The sequence below is a fragment of the Pseudorasbora parva genome, chromosome 12 (genome assembly GCF_024679245.1).
Source record: "Pseudorasbora parva isolate DD20220531a chromosome 12, ASM2467924v1, whole genome shotgun sequence".
Taxonomy (NCBI): domain Eukaryota; kingdom Metazoa; phylum Chordata; class Actinopteri; order Cypriniformes; family Gobionidae; genus Pseudorasbora; species Pseudorasbora parva.
Genome location: NC_090183.1, coordinates 42078318 through 42099627, shown reverse-complemented (window position 1 = coordinate 42099627; position 21310 = coordinate 42078318). Strand labels below are relative to the sequence as shown.

The window sequence follows — 21310 nt, the reverse complement described above, 5'->3', positions numbered from 1 at the left end:
ATGAATTTCTTTCTTTTGCTGAACAAAAGATTATATTTTGACATTTCTGGACCCCATTGACTTCCATAGTAATTTTGTGCTTTTGTAAAAAAAATAGCTTTAAATTAATATTTAATTTAAATTATTATTAGTTTTAGTCATTTCAGTACTTCAAATTAAGCATTTATTTCAGATGGTTGTGAAAGAAACATTTCCATTTTTATTTTCAATCTAATTTTCAAATTTGTATTGGCCATTACTAGAGTGCTTTGTGTGGTTATGGCTTTGCTAAGAGGTTGCTTACTAGTCTCTAAAAATCCCAAGAATGGGTTGTAATAGATATTTGTCCATTTTATCATATTCCTTTATATAACAATGCACACAATTTACATGCTTAAGTAAAATATATACGTGGGCTTTGGCATTTTTTCAGATTCCCAAGCAATAGCAATATTGATTAATTACCGATGTTTATGCATCTCACCAGTTAATCTTCTACTCTTAACACAGTCTTCAGTCTCCTAATGCTATGCTCAAATAAAGGATTAACAAGTAAACAAGGCATATTACAGTCAGATATATTTATTTCATCAGGTCTTCATGAGTGGATGTAATGAAACAGGACGAGCTACCCAGTCCCACTTAAACTCACAGCTTGCTAACAGAGAATTAAAAAAATGTCCCCATCATTTTCATTATTTTAACAGGTTTACAAATGTATAGATGGCCAAAAGGCTGTGCCTCGCTTAATTCATAGTTACCTGACAAACTAGAACCAAAACGTGCCAGCATATTCATTTACTGAGGGGCATCAAATAACTGACCTAATGGAAGAATTTTGTGTTTCGCTTTTTAATATAACCGTATACTAAAACAGGGAATGCAAATGAGACAGTGACAATGTGTTCACAAGTTAGCATTACACTTGATATCAATGCAAAAAAAGTGTTGGTGAGAGCTCGCAGGCACTCGTGATGAGAGAGAGAGACACGATTAAGCACTATTAGAGCCACAAAGATAAGTGGCACAACCGCCAATGATTGTGTAGTCCATCCCCATCCACAGCTGAAGCTGTGATTGGTCAAAGCTACTTAGTAGCGGTAGTGGTCCGGTTTGAAGGGACCTTCAAGGGGCAGACCCAAATATTTGGCTTGCTTCTCTGTAAGTTTGGTCAGTTTGACGCCGAGCTTGTCCAAGTGTGCGGCTGCTACCTCCTCATCCAGCTACACATGCACAAAGGACATAATGAGGAATATGTACATTTCATATATTCATGCATACCTGATATGATTCTTGGCTTGTTATTTAAGTAACCCGTTTACACTCTAAAAATCTGGATATCGTTCATATTAACAGACAGTATGACTCTTGAGCATCTGTATTTGTAGTCTACATGAAGATACTTTACCTTCTTTGGCAGGAAGTATACTCCCAGTGGGTATTTGCTGGTGTTAGTCCACAGCTCAATCTGGGCAAGGACCTGGTTGGTGAATGAGTTGCTCATCACAAAGCTCGGATGGCCCATGGCACAGCCCAGGTTCACCAGACGCCCCTCTGCCAAAATAATGATGTGACGGCCATTTTTCATGCGGTAACGGTCAACCTGTGTAAAAGGGGAGAATCATATCAGGACATTCAAAAGCAGGATTTTGGGGTTATGTCTGCAGGAAATAAGGCCAGGATTGTGTGTTTAGATAGTAGGTTGGTTTTGAATTAGGCACGTTTTTCTTTTACTATTTGAGCAAGCTTTATTTTAACCAGGGGTTCGTGAATCTGCCCCACAAAAGCTGTATTGGATTTAAAGTGACGATGAAAGGTGTGGATTTTGGATTTTCCCTACAATGATATCTGCAGTCCCGGTACCCACTGATAGCCGGCTGCTATTTTGAATTCTAATTCCTGGTTAAAACAACCAAAAAAGAAACGCATTACGATCAACCCCTAGCCTGTTCAGTCTTGCGTGGCAGGCAGCCAATATTGATCGTGTACCTGGGGTTTGACGTTGATCTTCTCCGCTGCATGTTCATTGAGCCACTTCACGTCGATCTCGCAGTCAAAGTGGCCAATGTTGCAGACGATGGCATCATCCTTCATGTGCTCAAAGTGTCTGTACGGAAAGAAAACTCATATGAACACCCTGACTGAGTAATGACAAAGACAAACAACATTTCAAACACGTCTTGGCACTTATCAGTGATATCAAAACAATCTAGAACGATGGTCAGCCATGTGGTACCAAACATTAAATAAATTTGTCCATTTTTAAAATCCATTTTTGCTTTGGCATTTCGATCAAACCACTTACAGTAATATTAAACTTGACGAGTCACTTGTCCTGCACCGTTTATTCTACAGCCACGGATGATGCCTCAAATCATATGCCTTTTCGAGCAGAGGTGGGCGATCACGTTTCTAGGACTTGCGTAAAAATGTAAGTTCAAAATATTTCACCTCAATTTTTCATAGTCTATTCACCTGGATTGCATTTGCTTAACTGGTGCCAGACAGACATTTCCAGATTGCCAGCCTTTAACCATGTCCCATCAGCTCAGAAAACTTCCAGAGAATCGAAGACACAGTTCTCACATCTGTAAATAATACCAAACAGCAGCTGTGCTTTACTGGCCTCTGCGCGTACTCATCCCTGCCATTTATCACAGAGGCCCACACCCCATCAGAACCCACCGGCTCACCTCCACATTTAAACATCAGATAAGCATAGAATACAGCGCATACGTGCATGAATCTCAACACGCACTGCATAGTGTAGCCAGATCTCATGCTGAGCGTGTTTGATTGCAGGCCCGGGGGTCCTTTCACCGCACATGAATTTCCCTGCCTGTTACACGCAGAAGCCCATTTCACCATGTTGAAAGGATTCATTGTTGACTAACTTTCACGCTGTGCCGGATGACATCCTTATACGCAGATGCCGTCGACTGAGAATTCAATACATATTTTTAGCAAGGTTTCCAACGAATCAGGCGGTGTTAGTGTTCTGGAAGTGTGAACCTGAATTTTTTTGCCACGAGCCTGAACTGTAAATAAATATAAATACACTCCATTCAAAAGTCTGGGACGTTTTTTTTTTAAAGAAATGAATACTTTTATTCAGCAAGAATGCATTTAACGATCAAAAGTGACAGTAGCAGGGGCGTTTACTCTGAGGAGGCAAGGGAGGCAGCGCCTCCTCAAAAAAAAAAAAAAAAAAAACCCTCAATATTACAAAAACTAAATAACGCAACTGAGAATGAATGGGGGAGGCACGTGAGAGGAGGCATACCTCCCCTCGTTTTCATGCACACTCTTGAATCAGCATGAATGAAGATGATGCGTTCATACAATGATTAATTGAAAAGTAATCAAACAACTCAGCACTCATTTGGAATAAATGAAAAAATACATAAAACCACTAACTTGATTAAATCTACACATGTTTTTAATAGACCATTAACATATTTAGTGTAAAAATACAAAATAGAATTGTATTTGGTCCATCTTTTTTATGTAATATTTATTTAACCAGGAACATTAAGTGTAATAGCCATGAATTTACATTTGATGTATATAAAAGTAAAGGACTTTGCCTCATTTTAAAACAACACTGGACAGTAGAGACATTTATAAAAACTGTAAAGAAGGTTTTCAACATTGATAATAGTCAGAAATGTTGCTTGAGCAGCAAATCATCATCATGGAATGATTTCTGAAGGATCGTGTGACACTGAAGACTGGAGCAATGATGCTGAAAATACAGCTTTGATTGCAGGAATAAATTACATTTTAAAATATATTCAAATAGAAATTAGTTATTTTAAATTGTAAATATATTTCATAATATTACCGTTTCTACTGTATGTTTGATCAAATAATTGCAGCCTTGTTGAGCATGAGATTTGTTTTTTTTAAAATACCGACTACAAACTTCTGAACTGTTGTGTGAATATCTGTAGGATGGTCAATGAGGGAAAAAACAACTTGATTTCATCCATCTAGAATTGATTGGATTATGAAAAGCAGGCATTTCATACCAGAATGGAGCCAGACCTACAGTAAACGAGTGTTTGTATAAACAGCTAACTGGCTATTATAGCTAACATCCAACAGCCAGGCTGCCTAAGTGACAGACTGAAGATTACAAAGACAATGTTTCAATGTATGTTATGAAATAACATACACAGGTGATTTGTCCACAATAAACCAAAAATGTTGTAATACTGAGACAAACCAAGTCCACGGTATGTTTTTAAAGACATTGATGTTGCTAGATGCAATCAATTTGATTGGGTAATAACCTGTTGTGTAATAAATTATGTTTTGATTTATTACTCTAAAAAAGAAAAGAAAAAAAATCTCATCATTGGGCAAAAGGCTGCTGAAATTGTTACAGTAATTGTTTTTAAAATGCTTTCCGTTTGATCCATTTTAAAATAACATCATCATTATGAAACTGGAATTTGAATCAGAAACATAATTTGCTCAGTTCTCGAGAGGACACCGAATACTGAAATGCACACATTCGTGCTTGACATCTGTTAGTTGGTATCCTTTTGATTAATGTTGCACAAACCTGCCAAGAAGGATGTCCTCACAGCCAGTGGTGGTCACAAAGATGTTTCCTTCTTTGCAGGCCTCATCCATGGTGGTCACCTCATAGCCTGTGTAACGAGAGTCAAATGATCCACAAATGCAGTCAGGCAGCCAATAAAAATATTTGAAATTTCAACTATTCTGAAACTAGCCTGGCATGCGGTTACAGCAACCTTCAAAATACATTTTCATACAGACTTTAAAAATAAAAGCTGATTTATTATGGGCTCTTTGACTGAAAATGCTGAAAACAGTAGTGGTGTCGAGTGGAGCCAGGCTAGTTTCAGAATAGTTGAGATACTGATTTTTCTTATGATGGCGATGCTGATATGCCCGATATAAAGCTGATATATTTATAACTGATATTTTACTTAATATTTAATAAATTAGACCATTTCCCCTAAAATTAAATAAGTAGGACACACAATTACTATATTAAATCCTTATATAATATGCAATAAAACGAACTTACACAATAGACACACATGACATTTGACAAACAAAATGAATAAATTATAACCCAATTCAAATACATTTTTAATTTTAAGACAATTTATGGAAAAAAAAGTTGGATACTGAGTGCGGTGCAAGGCATTACGCAGTCTTCAAAAATTGGAAATAATATATATATAAAAAAAAAGGTTATAGTAATTGCTTGCTAGGCTAATCTAACGATGTACCATCTAGCTTTATTAACATGTTCACTAAGGGTGGCCAATATAACCCTATAAAGCAAACTACAGCAAAAACAAATACTTGCCTAATAGAAGTAAAAGTTCTTAAGTAATTCAGTAATCAAGTAAACAGTCTAACAACATAATAGAGAAAAATATTTCTTATTCATTTTGTCCGGTCCTTGGAGCTTATGCGAGACAACAGGCGAGAAAGGTTTGCTTTTGCTATGTTTCACACAGACCACGCACTGGCTTCTGTATCCTCCTAATAATACAACCTAAAGGCACAATATGTAAGATCCAGAAACCTTAGCAATGTTTTCTATTTTGTTGACCAGCATATCCAGAGAAATCAGCTATTTTAACGTGTGACACGGTCCACAGACATCATAGTCACACTTTCCTTGGTTTCTGAAGAAGAGCGCAAGTGAATCACTTGTTTTCTTGATTCACCAAGTTTTTACCATGACACTATTTTATCAAGTGGCTAACAAAGCATATCAGAGAGAGCTTTCTCCATCATACATTATATTTTAAAATGAACTGCATGCCATTTAGTCATCCTGTTTTTATTAATACGAGTGAGATTACTGCAAAGCGCAACAAGTCTCTCATAGCAGCCACAGAACGAATGCACATTATAACAAAACTTTTAACACACTCAAATTAATTTAGTATGATTGTTTTAACCATGTAATACAGACTGCAGCATAAGCATAATAAAAGCTCAGAGAGCAGTGTTTCACGCAAGTCTCTCATTAGCATTCGCTCCTAAGGGCTCTCGGCACGCCCTGCTTCATATCACCATAACGCTAATAAAACTTAGCTAATAAAACTTAATAATACATTCGCTCATTGAACATGATTTCTGGATTCCTATCCATCGGCTGTGAAGAATTAAGACCAACTCCCATGATTCCACGCTCTCACAGCATCATCAAGCTAACCCTTTGTACTGAATAAACAACCTCTAGCGGGGGAAAAATACATACTGTGCCTTTAATTAAATCAGGGATAATTCAAACATATAATAATAATAATACATATTTTTGTGAAACCTTTTAAGTTTAGCGATAATTTTGCGTTTAAAAGACGCAAAGGGGAGGGGGAAGGGGAAAGGAAAAAGGAAAGGAACCCCCCCCTGCACGCATGCACACACACACACACACACACACACACACACACACACACACACACACACACACACACACACGGTTGTTTTTGTGACATATGAGGACAGTCCATAGGCATAATGGTTTTTATACTGTACAAACCGTATTTTCTGTCCCCTTACACTGTCCCTGCCCCTAAACCTACCCATCACTGGAAACATTCTGCATTTTTACTTTCTAAAAAAATAAACTCATGATTTGTGTATCTGAATGATTTATAAGCATTTTGAAAAGTGGGGACATGGCCAATGTCCTCATATTTCACCCTCTCCTTGTAATACCAGTGTCATTACCATGTCATTATACACATTTGTGTCCTCATATGTCACAAAAACATGCCCACGCCCACACACACACACACACACACACAAACAAAAGGTCCATACCCTCCATAGCCGCCTGCAGAGCGTTGATGGGATCGATCTCCGTGACAATGACTCTGGCACCGAAGCCTCGTAGGGCCTGAACGCAGCCCTTACCGACGTCACCGTACCCGGCCACCACAGCCACCTTACCGGCAATCATCACATCTGTGGCTCGCTTGATGCCGTCAATCAAAGACTCGCGGCAGCCATACAGGTTGTCAAACTTACTCTAAAGGGAGGTGGGGGGGTTATTTGGGTTATTATATATTTTAGGTTATTTGTCATTCCCAAATAACTGTCATAATTTTATAACCATGCACAAACCGCTTACATTTGAACAAAACAAATCATCAAACGCCCATAGGGAGTAACAGGATAACACCATGTGATGTTATTATATTGTGGTAATAAAAGTTTACCTTAGTGACGGAGTCGTTGACATTGATGGCAGGAACTTTAAGATCTCCCTTCTTCATCATCTTGTAGAGGTTGTGAACTCCTGTTGTGGTCTCCTCAGAGATGCCCTTGATTCCTGCGAGATTAACCAGAAAGAAACATTTCGTAAATTTTAAAACTAAGAGCATCTGTTGGGAAGGAATGTCGAATTCACTATAAATTGTATTTTTGTGTAGGTTAGCTTGACCTTCACTGGTGTAACTGATGTAACCAAATCAAATCCAAGACATTTCAACCATCTACTTAAGGAAAGATTAGTGACTGTCACACACACCTTCTGACAACTTTAGCCTCAGTGGAAAATGAAGTATAGCTCAGAAGCCAAAAGTATTAACATAACTCTATGTGGAAACATTTTAGGCACTAAGCCACCGAAAACCTGAGGCGCAAAATCACTGCATTTATTTAGTGCCGTTTCACGAAGAGACCGGGGCCCCACTTTATATTAGGTAGCCTTAAGTACTATGTACTTACATCAAAAAATAAGTACAATGTACTTACTGTGTTCAAGTTGTATCGCAAAACACCTTTTGCTGATATTAAGATGGGATACAGGTAGAGTTAGGGACAGGTGTGGTGATAGTAAGTTTAAGGGTAGGGTTAGGTGTAAGGGAAGTGCCAACTGTATAATTACAAATGTAACTACAGAAATTAATTACAGACGTAATTACATGCAGGCATTTTAAAAATGTAAGTACAATGTAAAAAAACATGTATGTACACAATAAGTGCATTGTATCAAATGATTAATTACAATGTTAGTACATAGTAGTTAAGGCCACCTAATATAAAGTGGCTCCGAGATCGGCTATTACAGGGCTCGAAAGTGCGACCATTTCACTCACATTTGCAAACAAAAACAGATGTGTGGAGACTGTACAATGCCTTTTGGCATACGTGCGAATAAAAACAATTCTTAAATGTTATAACAAGCGTCTTGATGAAAAGTGACTAATGCTGATCAATTATGACAATGTTTACTTTACTGTGCTTATAATGGTTGTAAGATGCATTTGTTCATGCATTTTATATCTGAATTTGAATGAGCAGCCTGAAATAATATAGCATATGCATTTCAAAATAAGAGTCCTGTGTATTTCAGGGTTTTTTATTAAACAGAAGTGACTTCCAATTTCCACCCAGTTATTATATACTATACACACAGAAACTATAACTATTTTATTTAATTTCATTGCTAATTTAATATATATATATATATATATATATATATATATATATATATATATATATATATATTTAATATTGAAAAATAAATCATATAATATATATATATATATATATATATATATATATATATATATATATATATATATATATATATATATATATATATATAAATCTAATATTTAATTATTTTTTTAAAGGATAATTTAATAAATAGAAAGTGTAATAACCAGCAAGACTATAAAGTATCTTTTTAAACAGGCCCTTGTTTGATAGAGAAATGCAACATTTGGGATGAGTTTTAGATGCCATTCACAGTTCACTGAGTCTGGGGGACTCGGAGCGACCTAGTAAAAAAAAAAAAAAAAAAAAAAAAAGTTTAAAAGCATTATTTTAATGGTTCAATGACCCCTACCTAGAATCAGAGAGCTGACCTTTATTTTACCGGCCCAGATGATTAACCCTACTAAAGGGTAGAGGTCAAATAGAGTAGCCTCATAAATTTGACATTTATAGAGTCAAACTGACACCACATCATCTTCACAGTCCACACGGTGATAAAAAAGAAAAGGAACTTTTGGGAACTTCCCATTCCCCATGTATCATAATGCTTTTCAATTATCCAGGAACGCTAATATTATAAGTTTCATATTTGTGATTGCTCCTATTGAAGGATTCTTTCTTTTGCTATAGGTCAAGAATGTAATGGCTTGTTCATGGATTAGCCTGCCATCTAGTGGCCATAAAACAGCAGTCCAACAGTATGAGCAGCATCTGTGGGCCAAAAGTACTGTTACTCTCAGCAGGGCCTGGTGCTCCCTCTGGCAGCGGCAGGTTGCAGCGCCACTTCCGGTGGCATCGGCAGCTGCCATGGACTTCTTCTGGCAAACACTAAGAAATTAGAACTAAAATGTGGTAACCATGTATGAATGCATATTTGTCATTTTAACTGAACTTAGGACTGGTGGTGGTGCTTAAGATAGTGTTGGTCATTTAGTGTTTCTGTATGTATTACCGTATTATTTTCAAAATCATTTCATCTATCTATCTATCTATCTATCTATCTATCTATCTATCTATCTATCTATCTATCTATCTATCTATCTATCTATCTATCTATCTAGTAAATATTGTTAAAAATGTATACAATACTATTATACTATACTACTACAACTAATTCTACTGCTAATAACAATATACAACGCACTAAAGATTGATAAGCTGCTTGGTTCATGAATATTAAATTGAAAAATTTAATTATTTGCTGAAATCAGAACAAATGAGCACCAGCCAATAAGATTGCCGTTTGCACATTAGTCCTGCCCACTACAGGAGAAACTGGTATACCTTCTGCTTGTTCTAATTCTGAATGTACTGTTATTTTGACAGGAAAATATAACAAAGAATATAATGTACATGTTGCGTGACTCTCGCTCTCTCTTTTTGTGTGTGAGAAGCACAGCGCCGGCGCCTCACACGCACACACAACATATTCCAGCATTGCAAACTTGACATCGCTGCCTGTTCATTATCAAAATAAAAATAGTCAACTTAAAAAGGTACACAGCTCAGGCCCCGTCCACACGGAGACATGTTTAGCTGTATATGTATACATTTTGTACCGTATCAGCGTTTCGTCCACACAGATCCGGCGTTTTGGAAGCATGAATCTGATATTTTTTTAAACCGGGTCTTTTGAAAGTGGGCAAATCTGAAAACGACAATCTTCCGTTTTCGTGTGTACAGCACGATGAAAGAGTTAAGGGATACAACTACGGGCACTGGGCATGCGCCATAGACTGTAAAAAAATATGGACGTAGTGTCCGTGACGTCACCCATAGGATTCTGATAAGCCGTTCTGAAGCTTAAAGTAGGGGCGAGCTGGGCGTTGCCATCTTGTGAGTGAGTCATCGCATGTCACTCCCGGATAACAGAAAATGGGCAAAAAGGCGGGATGTGCGCGGAGCTGAGGTGACGCAATGACAATAGACGGCAGATAAATGGCTATCCACCTGTAACCACGCCCTTAATTATGCAGAACTTTAAGGCTTTATATAACGTAAACGAATGAGTTATAAAAAAAATTCACCCCCCTCACAGTTGTCATGAAGGTCAAAACTAACCTTATAGGCCAAAACCACAATTTGGACCAGGCTGTAAACATGTTTTTTTCTGCTGTAAATTTGAGAATTTTAACATGGGGCTCAATGAGATTCTGCTTCCTTCTGGAGCCTGCCTCTAGCGGCCAGTTTAGGAATTACAGTTTACATTACTTCCGTATTGGCTTCAAGAGAGATCGCGGGAGGTTGCCGCTTGGCATGCGCACATCAATATCGCGTCATTTAATTACCATATTTGCATTATTGTAAGGGTATGTTTAGGGTCGGGGTAGGCATTAATAAAACACATCTGTGAAGTAGCAAATGTATTTATTGTTCTTTTATTGTGAGATTGTGCCTCACTTCCAACCACTGCTAATACCCCTTCTATCCACAACTCTTCTTCTCTGTTTTTAGTGTATTTCTGTGCAAGAATTATTGCCACACACTGACCTGGCATACATGCTACATCATTTTGAGTCGTTTTCATAGCTCTCGTTTCTTGAAACGAGGGGAAAAAAGATACGAAAAGCTCTGGCTTCATGTGGACGGGGCCTTAGTTTAAATGGCCAATAGTAGAATCCGTGCCGTTCAGCGTTAGCACCGTCGCTGTGGTGTTTCCAAGCACATTTTTGCGCATGTGAAGAGGATGATTTTTCATCAATATTGGGACACGAGTGAAATACAAAGCCTATAATTAATAATGGTTTCACATCCAAATACATTTGCAAATATGGAAACATTTGGATTGGAATGAGTTAGGCTAGGTGAGCCCAACACTGGTTACTTTCAGTTACTCATTCAGTTATTTAGTTTGGCTTGTTTATAGCCTTTAGCCTACATATATAGTTTTTAATTCTTGATCTGTTCTGAATACAGTTACATTTAAAGGATTTGTTGTGGAGTAAGGGGAACTAAAATAGCCTATAGCTGTGTTTGTAGTTATTATAGTAGGCTACATTACAACATTGCACTGTATTTACTGGTATTATTTCTGAATGCATTAAAATGCAACTTGTGTGACTTTCCTTTTTTTTCTTTCTCTCAAAAGCATAAAAACTATATATTTGTTGTGTATTTTTAAGCATGCAACAAAATATTGGTTAAAATTATTGTTGGTTTACCAGTTAATTAGCATCACATTTATGGCTAGATCAAAGTGCAGAATGTTGCGAATGCATCAAGGATCAAAAAGCAGATGTGTGGAAAAGTGCTGAGCTAAATTTGTGCCATCTAGTGGTTAAATGCAGAATTCAGTCAAATGGCCATTTTATGCAAGTATTCTTATGCTTGGCTTGACTTGTTTGAATGTAAATGGTTGTAAGCCTATATATGGGTCACAACAATAAAAAATAAAAAAAGACAGTCACTCTTAGAAAAGTTTGAAAACTACTGCACTAGAGTTTACATCATGTACACTGCGCATCCGTTGAGCTGAAATGAACTGAAATGGCACAGAGCAAAACTCAAGTGCTCAGTGTTCAGCGAGTGAAAATATAGCTATGCTAAACTTATACTAGCCTCTAACACACACACACACACAATTTAAATCTAAGAATTTATTAGCCAATAGCAAATGATAGATATTACTTAAGCACTATTCGCACGGGATTAGTATTATCTAGGGACCTCTGTGATTTAGAAATGACTTCCCCACATCTGAGTTTTGCGTGGCGCATTCGCACGGGATAAGCAAAGCCTGTGATTTTACTCGAATTTACTGACTTCTCCCGGATATGATCTCAAGACTTCGTTATATAGCTGTATGAAATCATAAATAGGCATCGATATCGTTTTGATTATTTTACAGTAATCTAATTAATAAACATCATTTCGTTCAGTTAGTGAACAGACGCCATGAACTGAGCTCAGACCAGCGGCAGGAATCAGATTTCATTTATCACGAGTGAGAAGCTGACACACGGCGGTTTCAAAACTAAATGTAAAAGCGCCTATTTAAACAAGCTTGTCATTGTACTGTTCTGTTTTTCATTAAGAACAGTATTGATGTTAATATTAAACACACAATTCAATCAGATTAATCCCAAATTGATAATCATTCTAAAGTGAAAGTATAATCCTCATAACGGTGCGCATTATGAATGCAGACTTTATTCTTCGTGAAAGATAAAGATAGAAATGCTCACAGGAAGCAAAAATTATATACGATCCGCCTAATCCTGGCCAAATCACAGAGATGTCGATTCGCATGGGACTACTATTATCACAGGACCTCGGTGTTCGGCGAAATATGGTAGGTAATTTGCGGGGGAATTTTTACTTTACAAATTACAGACATGGCTGATTCGCACAGGATTAAGATCACAGACATTCTCTGCAATTATTACAAATCACCAGAGGTCCCCAGATAATACTAATGCCGTGCGAATGGGGCTTTAGTCGCGCAGAGTGAAGATTTAGTTGCATGTGAGTGTTTTACTCGCATTGGAAATCCAGACAATGGGGTAATGAAGTACTCTACGAGTAGTCTAAATGTCCTCTGGCTGTTCAAGATGATGAGAGAACATACCTGCAAGCAGTTTGGGGTATTTCTGGTGCACCATGTTGGTCAAATCTCCACCGTCGTCCAGAATCATGTTAAGAGGCTGACCGTCCTTGAAGTAGATGGTCTGCTCAATGCACCACACATACTCTTCATCAGTCTCGCCCTTCCAGGCATACACTACAACAAAACAAACAATACACACATTAGACAATAAAATGTGCATCAGAAATGTGTCCGTCTACTACAAATACTTACAAGCAAGAAATGGTCACTGCACTGGGTTTGCTAAGTTTGTGCTCGAGTGCACCTGTATATTCAATCTGATTGCAAGTTTTCCTGCCACTTAAATGTCAAACAAAAATAAATGATTTGCCATTTTACAGGAATAAATGTTGCATGTCAAACAGGTGTTTCACAGTCTAAGTAAGTGGTTCTTTGACAGAATGCATTAAGTACAAAGTGGAGAGAACGCTGTCAGTAGCTGTAAATCTGCTCATTTCAGAACCACAACAAGCTCTAAATATGCATTTTATTTGTATTTTAATGTGGCATTATTTTTTATCCGGTATAACAATTAGAGAAATACAGCTACATAAGCAATGGACATACCCTCCGTCATCACTGCAAATGATTTGACAGTTCACACAAAATGCAAATCCATCAACTTTCAAATGGTTTAAATGCAATGCATTTGGATTTAGTGCATGCAAAATCACCAATTAAAAAAGTGGCATTATGAACACTACCATTCAAAAATCTGGGGTCTTTTAAATAAGGAATTTAATACTTTGATTTAGCAAGGAAGCATTAAATTAATCAAAAGTGGCAGTAAAACATATTACAATATATTTCTATTTCAAATATCCTAAAAAAAAATCATCATGGTTTTCACAAAAAAGCAACCATTTTGAACGAAGATAAAATATGTTTCTTAAGCAGCAAATCCTCATATTAGAATGATTTCTGAAAAATCATGTAACACTGAATATGAAAATTTAGCATTGCTAAATGCAATTACATTTTAAAATGTATTAAAATGGAAAACAGTTATTTTAAATTGTAGTAATATTCACAAGATTCATTTTTTTAATCAAATATATGCAGCCTTGTTGACCATAACACACTTAAGAGAAAAAATTCTTACTAACCCCAAACTTTTGAGCAGTAGCATATGTTGTTCACCACTACTGTTTTGGTTATATCAATATATTTGACTGTTTTTTGGCAAGGAAATGTACTCAACATCAACACTAGTTCTGACATGTTTACTGGAAACCACCTCAGTTCTCAGTTTAAACATCCTTAAAATGCAATTTAGTCACAAAAAAGACCCCAAAAAGCATGCAATTGTTGCTCAAAGGTCTTAACTAGTACTCATCGGCTCTGTTCCACACCTAGTGAGCTAGTAAGCAGATTTGAATGCAGTCAAGCTCCTGACACAAGAGCAGCTGCAAAAGGTTGTCAGCGTAATTATGCTGCCTTCTAAAGTACCTTCTTAAGGCTTATTCTTTGTGTAGAAGCCAATCTCGTAATGCACTGTAAGCAGTGAAAAAAATCCATCCAAGACAGCAGACAAAGAGAGAGAAATATAGATAAATATTTTGAATTCATTGTATACTGAAACATGGTTTAGCTATTTAATCTAACTAAAAACAGACCAGTTCACCCAATAAGCATGTGTTATTATAATATAATACATGTGTATTTTTTATGCTTACTTGAGTATTGAAGTTGCTGCCTAAGAAAAGACTCAAAAAGGCATTTACCATATGAAATCAAAAGCATTTTGCTATAAAGTTTCCATCTTTCATCCTAAAAATCATTCAGCTTGAACGCCTTTCTAGGTATCAGTACTTGAAAACTGCTTGGGAAGTCTTTTGTCAACTGAAAGCTGTAATGATTAGGTTGATAAAGCTGTCTTTGCCTGCCCGATCTTGCAAGTTAGTCCTTCAAAACTGTTGAGTCAAATCTATTGATTAAACTCACTTGTGCTGATTCTAGGTTTTACTCTGCTATAGAGCACATGCTTTAAGCAGGATGTGTGTCTAAACCCGCGGCTCCTCTTATCTACATTTGATTGCGCAGCTTTAGAGCAAACAGTCGGCAGGATTACACCAGAGCCGTGGTTATGGAACAGACCCGACAGCGCAGCACAACAGCACCTGTTACCTGGAATGCCAGTCTTAGCAATGGCTGCCGCTGCGTGATCCTGGGTAGAGAAGATGTTACAGCTGGACCACTGGACCTGCAGCAGACAGAACAAGGAGAAGGAATGAGTCATGTGACTTATTTAAACTTTATACATAGCTCCATGCAGGGCTTTACATTAACGCCCATTAAAGGAGTACTTCAGCGCTGGGAAGATGAATCTGTATTTAAACTGGGTCATTAATGTAGTAGAAATGTGAAATTATTTGTGTATTTGGTGCTTTCTATACTGAGAAAAGACCGAAAATGTATTTTTGTCTCTTGGGGATGAAAGACTACAATTCCCAGAATGCTTCGCTGCCCTACGAGGCCACTCCCAAAGCCACCGCTACTGAATCATTGTGACTGATGAGAGCTGAGGTAATCGCGACTGCGGCAGTCGTTCACAGCGCTTGTTCAATCTGGCACATTTTCAGTTCATGCCTTTGGGAGCTTAACTTTCATAGGAATTAATTTGAGAAGTTAAAACACTTACATTGCTCAGCATAGCTCCGTTTACATGAATGCCTGCAGCTGCGAGCTTAGAGTGCGATCACACCCTCCATGCGCGAGTTGAAAACATGCGGAAATGGCTCCCTCTGCTGGCTGTATTCTTTAGCCTCTGGCAATTTTTTTTTCCAGATGACGCAAATTGACGAAAATAAATTTTTAGAAATAAAATGAATAAATCTCTCGTCTCAGGGGGATATGAGGGGAGGGATCATTCTAATATACTCCAGGGTTTCTACTGATACAAAGCCATATGCTAATCGCTGAAGTAACCCTTTAACCAGGGTGGATTTCAGCAGTAATGCAGTCACTCCTTCTAGCCACTTAGGTGGGTTATATTTTTTATTATATATTTGATCCGGATGAATATTGAGTTTCGGCATATTACGCATAATTTTACTCATTCCCGCAAATGTTGTGCCCACACCGAAATTGCACGCACATAAAGCCGCCTCTCAGTACTTCACAAGTTGATGTTGTTTTTTCACTGTTTATTGGGCTTAAACTATGGAACCCCATTTCCGCCACTAATTTTTTTTTAAAATTCTGTAATCTTACTTATTTTTTCACAACTGTGTGATATTAAGTCGGAATTCTGAGATAAACTCACAACTGCTTGGTATAAAGTCAATTCTGGCTAAAAAAAAAAAAAAAACAGATTTCTGACTTACGTAATTGTGAGAAAACAGGTCAGAATTAGTATTTTTAGTTATTTTGTAGCAGAAACGGTCAAATACAGACAAAATATCAAAATGCTGGTCTTGGCGAGTATACAAGTAAACACAGTCAGTTCTGTTTTAAGTGAACGTAAAGAGTTGACAAAGAAAATGTGTAACAGTATAATGGATCTGTACGTAAGGTCTTAAAGTGACAGCAGCCTTAATATACCTCCTGCCAAATTATGAGATGATATTAAAAATAACTATATGGCCGTTTTCCCCATGGTATTGATGTCAAAATTGCGGCCAGTGAAAATGCTGAGTGGTTACTAACATTGGAAAACCACTAGCTACAGTGGCTGGTGAACAAAACAGTTAAAGGGGGGGTGAAACACTCAGTTTCAGTCAATCTCATGTCAATCTTGAGTACCTATAGAGTAGTATTGCATCCTTCATATCTCCGAAAAGTCTTTCGTTTTATTAAATTTGTAAAAGAAATAAGGGCTGTACCGAGCCTTTCCGGAAAAAACCGAGCGCCTGGAGGCGTATCGTGTGGGCGGAGCTAAAGAATGACATATGCGCAAAGCGGTGACGTCCTCAAGCGTGGAGAAACCCATCGCTATCTCAGCTAATAGATATAATCCAGAATCTAATTCGGAGGCTGAAATAGAAACAGCAACAGCAGGACGTCCGTCTCCGTAGTATGTACTGTATTTAGAGGCCTGTCAACATGACATGATTCGGTTTATGGACTATTGTATGCGACCAAACCTTAGTAGCAAGCAAAACGGTTTTGCACGTCAGAGTAGTGTAACGTTATAAGTTACATAGAACAGCAATGAAGTCCGTTAGTGCATTTGAATGACGAAGCACGCGATCGTGTCGTTTACTGATGTTTACTCATGCGATGATAAGCACAGCACAGACATTTGAAGCAGTTTTACTCACCGGCTGCTTCCAAAGCAGGACCGAACCTTTATCGCTGGGACGGCTCCGTCAAAAACACACTTCTTGGAGTGTGGAGATCCACTTTGCGATGCGACTGAAGCATTTCTGCGTTCAAATCCGTTCAAATGCAGCGCTGCCTTCCCAGAATGCTGTGCTGCAGCGTTGAAGTCGCTTAATGTCAAAGTGGAGGAATGAAGTGGAGCGCGGCGCGGACTATAACCGACATAAGTGTTCACGGACGACTGGATCTGCAGCTGAGAGAGTTTACTGTTTACAGCGTGCATTTCCTCTCTCGCTCTAGTCACGCGCGTGCGCACCCTACCGGGAGAAGAGCCCGTACGGCACATACAAGGACCTTCTGATCTATTAACGTCAAGTAGACCCATATTCGAAAAAAACTCTCTGAAACTTGTGATAAACCGGAAGGAGTATTTTTGACACAGAAATACTCCATCAAACGTCCAACATTAGTTTTTGAAACTTTGTCTATGTTAGAATGAGAATCCAAGTCTTTAACAGTGTAAAAAGCTCAGTATGCAAGAAACAGCATTTCACCCCCCCTTTAATGTCAAGCCCTGGTTTCATAACTTTATTTAGAAAATATGAAGTAAGAAAGCGGAAGTATGGCCTTGGGCTGGGAAATTCTAGTTTGAGATAAGAAGAGGGATGCTTCAGTTTTAGAAGTTGCAGCGATGCTTTCTTTTCCCAGAAAGAATGTGAAACACAAATGGTTTGAATCTTAGTTTTTAAATAATTTTTTTATATAACTTAAATAGATTTTACACACTAATTGCAATATCGTATCGCATATCGCATTTTTCTTCAATATCGCACAGCCCTAAATACAATAAAAATATCAAGCAAATATAGTGAGTTTGGAATGAGGTTGGGTAAATAATGGCAGATTTTTCATTTCTGGGTTTTAGCACTTTTTTTTTAATTTCCTTTTTGCATTTGCTTCCCCTCACCTCAGCTCCCAATGCGGTCAGGGTTTCAATGAGCACCGCGGTCTGTAGAGTCATGTGCAGACAGCCTGCGATGCGAGCGCCTTTAAGGGGTTTGGTCTTGCCGTAGAGCTCCCTCATCTTCATCAGACCTGGCATCTCATTCTCAGCTATGTTGATGGCTTTACGTCCCCATTCGGCCAGGCTGATATCAGCTGGACAGAGGAAAAATGACAACAGGTGTGTAAAACAAATGTTACATCGAGACAAACCAGTAAAGATTGTGTCTTTGGCTCATTACAAATCACAAGAGACATACATGTCCTTTATAATATACAATTTAAAGAGGTCTTTGAAATGTCAGTCTCATATTTGGACATCTAGAAGAGGAATTCAACAGATGACACCCAAAACCGCATGCCTAACGTGTCTTGAACTGGTTAAGGAGATGGTGCTTGGTTTCATGTGCACACTTAACCAGGAGTGTACCCAAAAAGAGATTTGTTTTCTCAGCCTGCAGTGACTTTATGTTTACTTCCAGTGTTCCTACCACAAAAGATAATGGAGGAAAACACGTCTGCCTTAGTATTCAGTGGTCAAATAAATGTAATTAATTACAAGAGAAAATGGTATTTAATCAGAAAGGACATTTTTAACTGCAAACTGTAGTTAATATGTCGTTTTAGGAATTTCCAAGGTATTAATTCTCATAATTGTCCTATACTTCTGTAACTATTTTCCAATGGCCATGGGAAGAGAACCCTGTAAAAAGCCTTCAGAATTTGCTATTAATAAATACGGCAAGTGCAGTCCAGTTGTCAGGAAAAGTCAAACTTTTACATTTCATTCACTGATTTTGAAAAAAATGAACTCTGAACTTTCAAAACTATGGAGCAAAGTCTGACTGGATTTACTATTGAATTACTTCTGCCTTATCTGCACTGGGAGCATCTGACAGGTTTGCTGAAAAACAACAACAGACTTGCTTGAGTGACAGGTGGTGCCAAGATACAACATATGTTAAAGGGATAGTTCATCCAAAAAGGGCATATATTAAAGAATGGCAGACACCAAAGAGTTGACGGACCCCATTGACAATGTATTTTCCTACTATGGAAGTCAATGGGTTCAACAACTGTTTGGTTAATCACAATCTCCAAAATGTCTTCTTTTGTGTTCAGCAGTAGAAAGTAAGTCATACATGTTTGGAACAACTTCAGCTTGAGAAAATTATGACACATTTTTTTTTTTTTTTTTTTGGGGTGAACTATCCCTTTAAGAGATTAACTTTTAGAGATATGTGCATTTATTTTGTCCTAAATCGAAGTGTACCGTTTTTAGCGAGTAACATTCATTGCTGATTGACCTCGAGTAGATTAACTCTGAATCGCCAGCGATATTTTCCTACATTTCAGACGTTTAACTTCAAAGCAATGCCGGGGTGTCAGGGTCCAAGTGGTGAAGTAAGAACAGTCGACCTGTTATGAACCGAATCAAGAAAACGAACAGTTCAAAAGAACCGATTCGTGAAAGTGAATAACTACGTTCAATAAAAAGTGGCGGCGCATTTGTCCACTGCATTATGGGAAATGTATTTCGGAAGAAAAGCAATTCTCATACGAAGGAGATTCGCCACTGCACACAAAAAACTACAACTTCCAAACTTTCATCTTCACGTCTTCCGAATTAGACCACGCTAGCTTGTTTGACAGGTGTTAGGTATAAAATCTTATATAATACTTTATTAGTAACCATAAAATGGCTATAGTAATAAACTATAGATATTTAGTGCGCGAACAGTGATTTTAAGGGGGCGGGTTAGCAACAGCGTCTCATGCAAGGCAGCGCTGACAATGACGCTTCCACTGCCATGTGTTATATTGGACTAGCAACTAAAGATTTGCAACAATTCATGCTCGGTCTAAAATTATAACAAAATACCATTTTGCATAGATCCGTATGCTTAATCGAGAGGCTATTAGAGAGCTTGAAAGAAATCATTAGAAAGGAATAAGCTAACTTAATTAGCATTGGCGGTAAATACATAGCTGCACGCTTTTGTGCAGAACAGCATTACGCCTGATGTAAAGTCAAGAATCAAATTAACTTATACTAACCAACTTTGAATGGAAGTTTCTCTGACATTTTGATGTTCTGTCGTTGTGTAAGCCTGATATGAGTTGGTCTAGAGCCCGGCTGTGGACCTGAGTGAGAGCAGAAGGAGGTAGCTGTTATGTGAACTTGAATATAAGTGTGTACAACCCGGTCGTTTTTAATATTCATGAGATCAGGCTGCATTGCGTTTCTGATTGGTCCAAATATGCCACGCCCTAAATAAACGATGGTGGGCGTATTTATTTGCCCCTACTGTAGCCAATAATAATCAACGGTGGTTTAAGCTGTGTAATATCATTTGGAATGTAAAGAGGGCTTGAATAATATACAAGTACAACAAGTTTCAACTGGCTTTTGGTGTTTAACTAATGTTTAACATCATGAGGACGGATCTGAGCTGATCGAGCTTGTTGGAAGAAAACTGCCTTTTCATAAATGTTTAGTTTAAACTTGTTAGAATCCATTGACAAAACCAGTTGGAGTTGATTTACTTTCTCTATAAGTGTATGAATGAGCAAATTAATGAGTGATTGTTCACGAGTGTAATCCCGGTAAACTACAGCAATTATGAACATTTTCATTTAGGCCAATTTGGGTTCTTTTACTCTCTATGATTTGGATGAAACTAGGCCCCCGTATAAAGTCCATCCTGAAAATATGCCAGTTTATGTATCCCCATATCTGAAAATGGTCTGGTTTGTGATTTTGTGTGATGAAATTAGGAATGAAAGACTGAAGATTTACATATCACTAACTAATTTACATATTTATATCAATCATAAAATTATTAAATGCAACTGGCTGATCTGAATTGAAATGTTGAGGTAGATTATTACTGTTTCAAAAGTTTGGGGTTGTTTTTCATAGTACATTAAAATTAGTAATGTGAAATATGATTACAATCTAAGAGTGTTCTATTT

The 21310-nt window shown here is 37.6% G+C and overlaps 1 protein-coding gene across 1 annotated transcript; it reads right to left on the bottom strand.

Moving 5' to 3' along the window:
* Nucleotides 1-545: 545 nt before the first annotated feature.
* On the bottom strand, nucleotides 546-20538 carry ahcy (adenosylhomocysteinase). Its single transcript, XM_067460371.1, has 10 exons — nucleotides 20393-20538; nucleotides 18300-18490; nucleotides 15197-15272; nucleotides 13052-13204; nucleotides 7200-7312; nucleotides 6802-7009; nucleotides 4550-4637; nucleotides 1969-2086; nucleotides 1388-1582; nucleotides 546-1202 (listed from the first exon to the last, which is right to left on the bottom strand). The coding sequence occupies exons 1-10, from the start codon at nucleotides 20418-20420 to the stop codon at nucleotides 1071-1073; spliced, it is 1302 nt and encodes a 433-aa protein (XP_067316472.1). The 5' UTR covers nucleotides 20421-20538; the 3' UTR covers nucleotides 546-1070.
* Nucleotides 20539-21310: the final 772 nt, after the last annotated feature.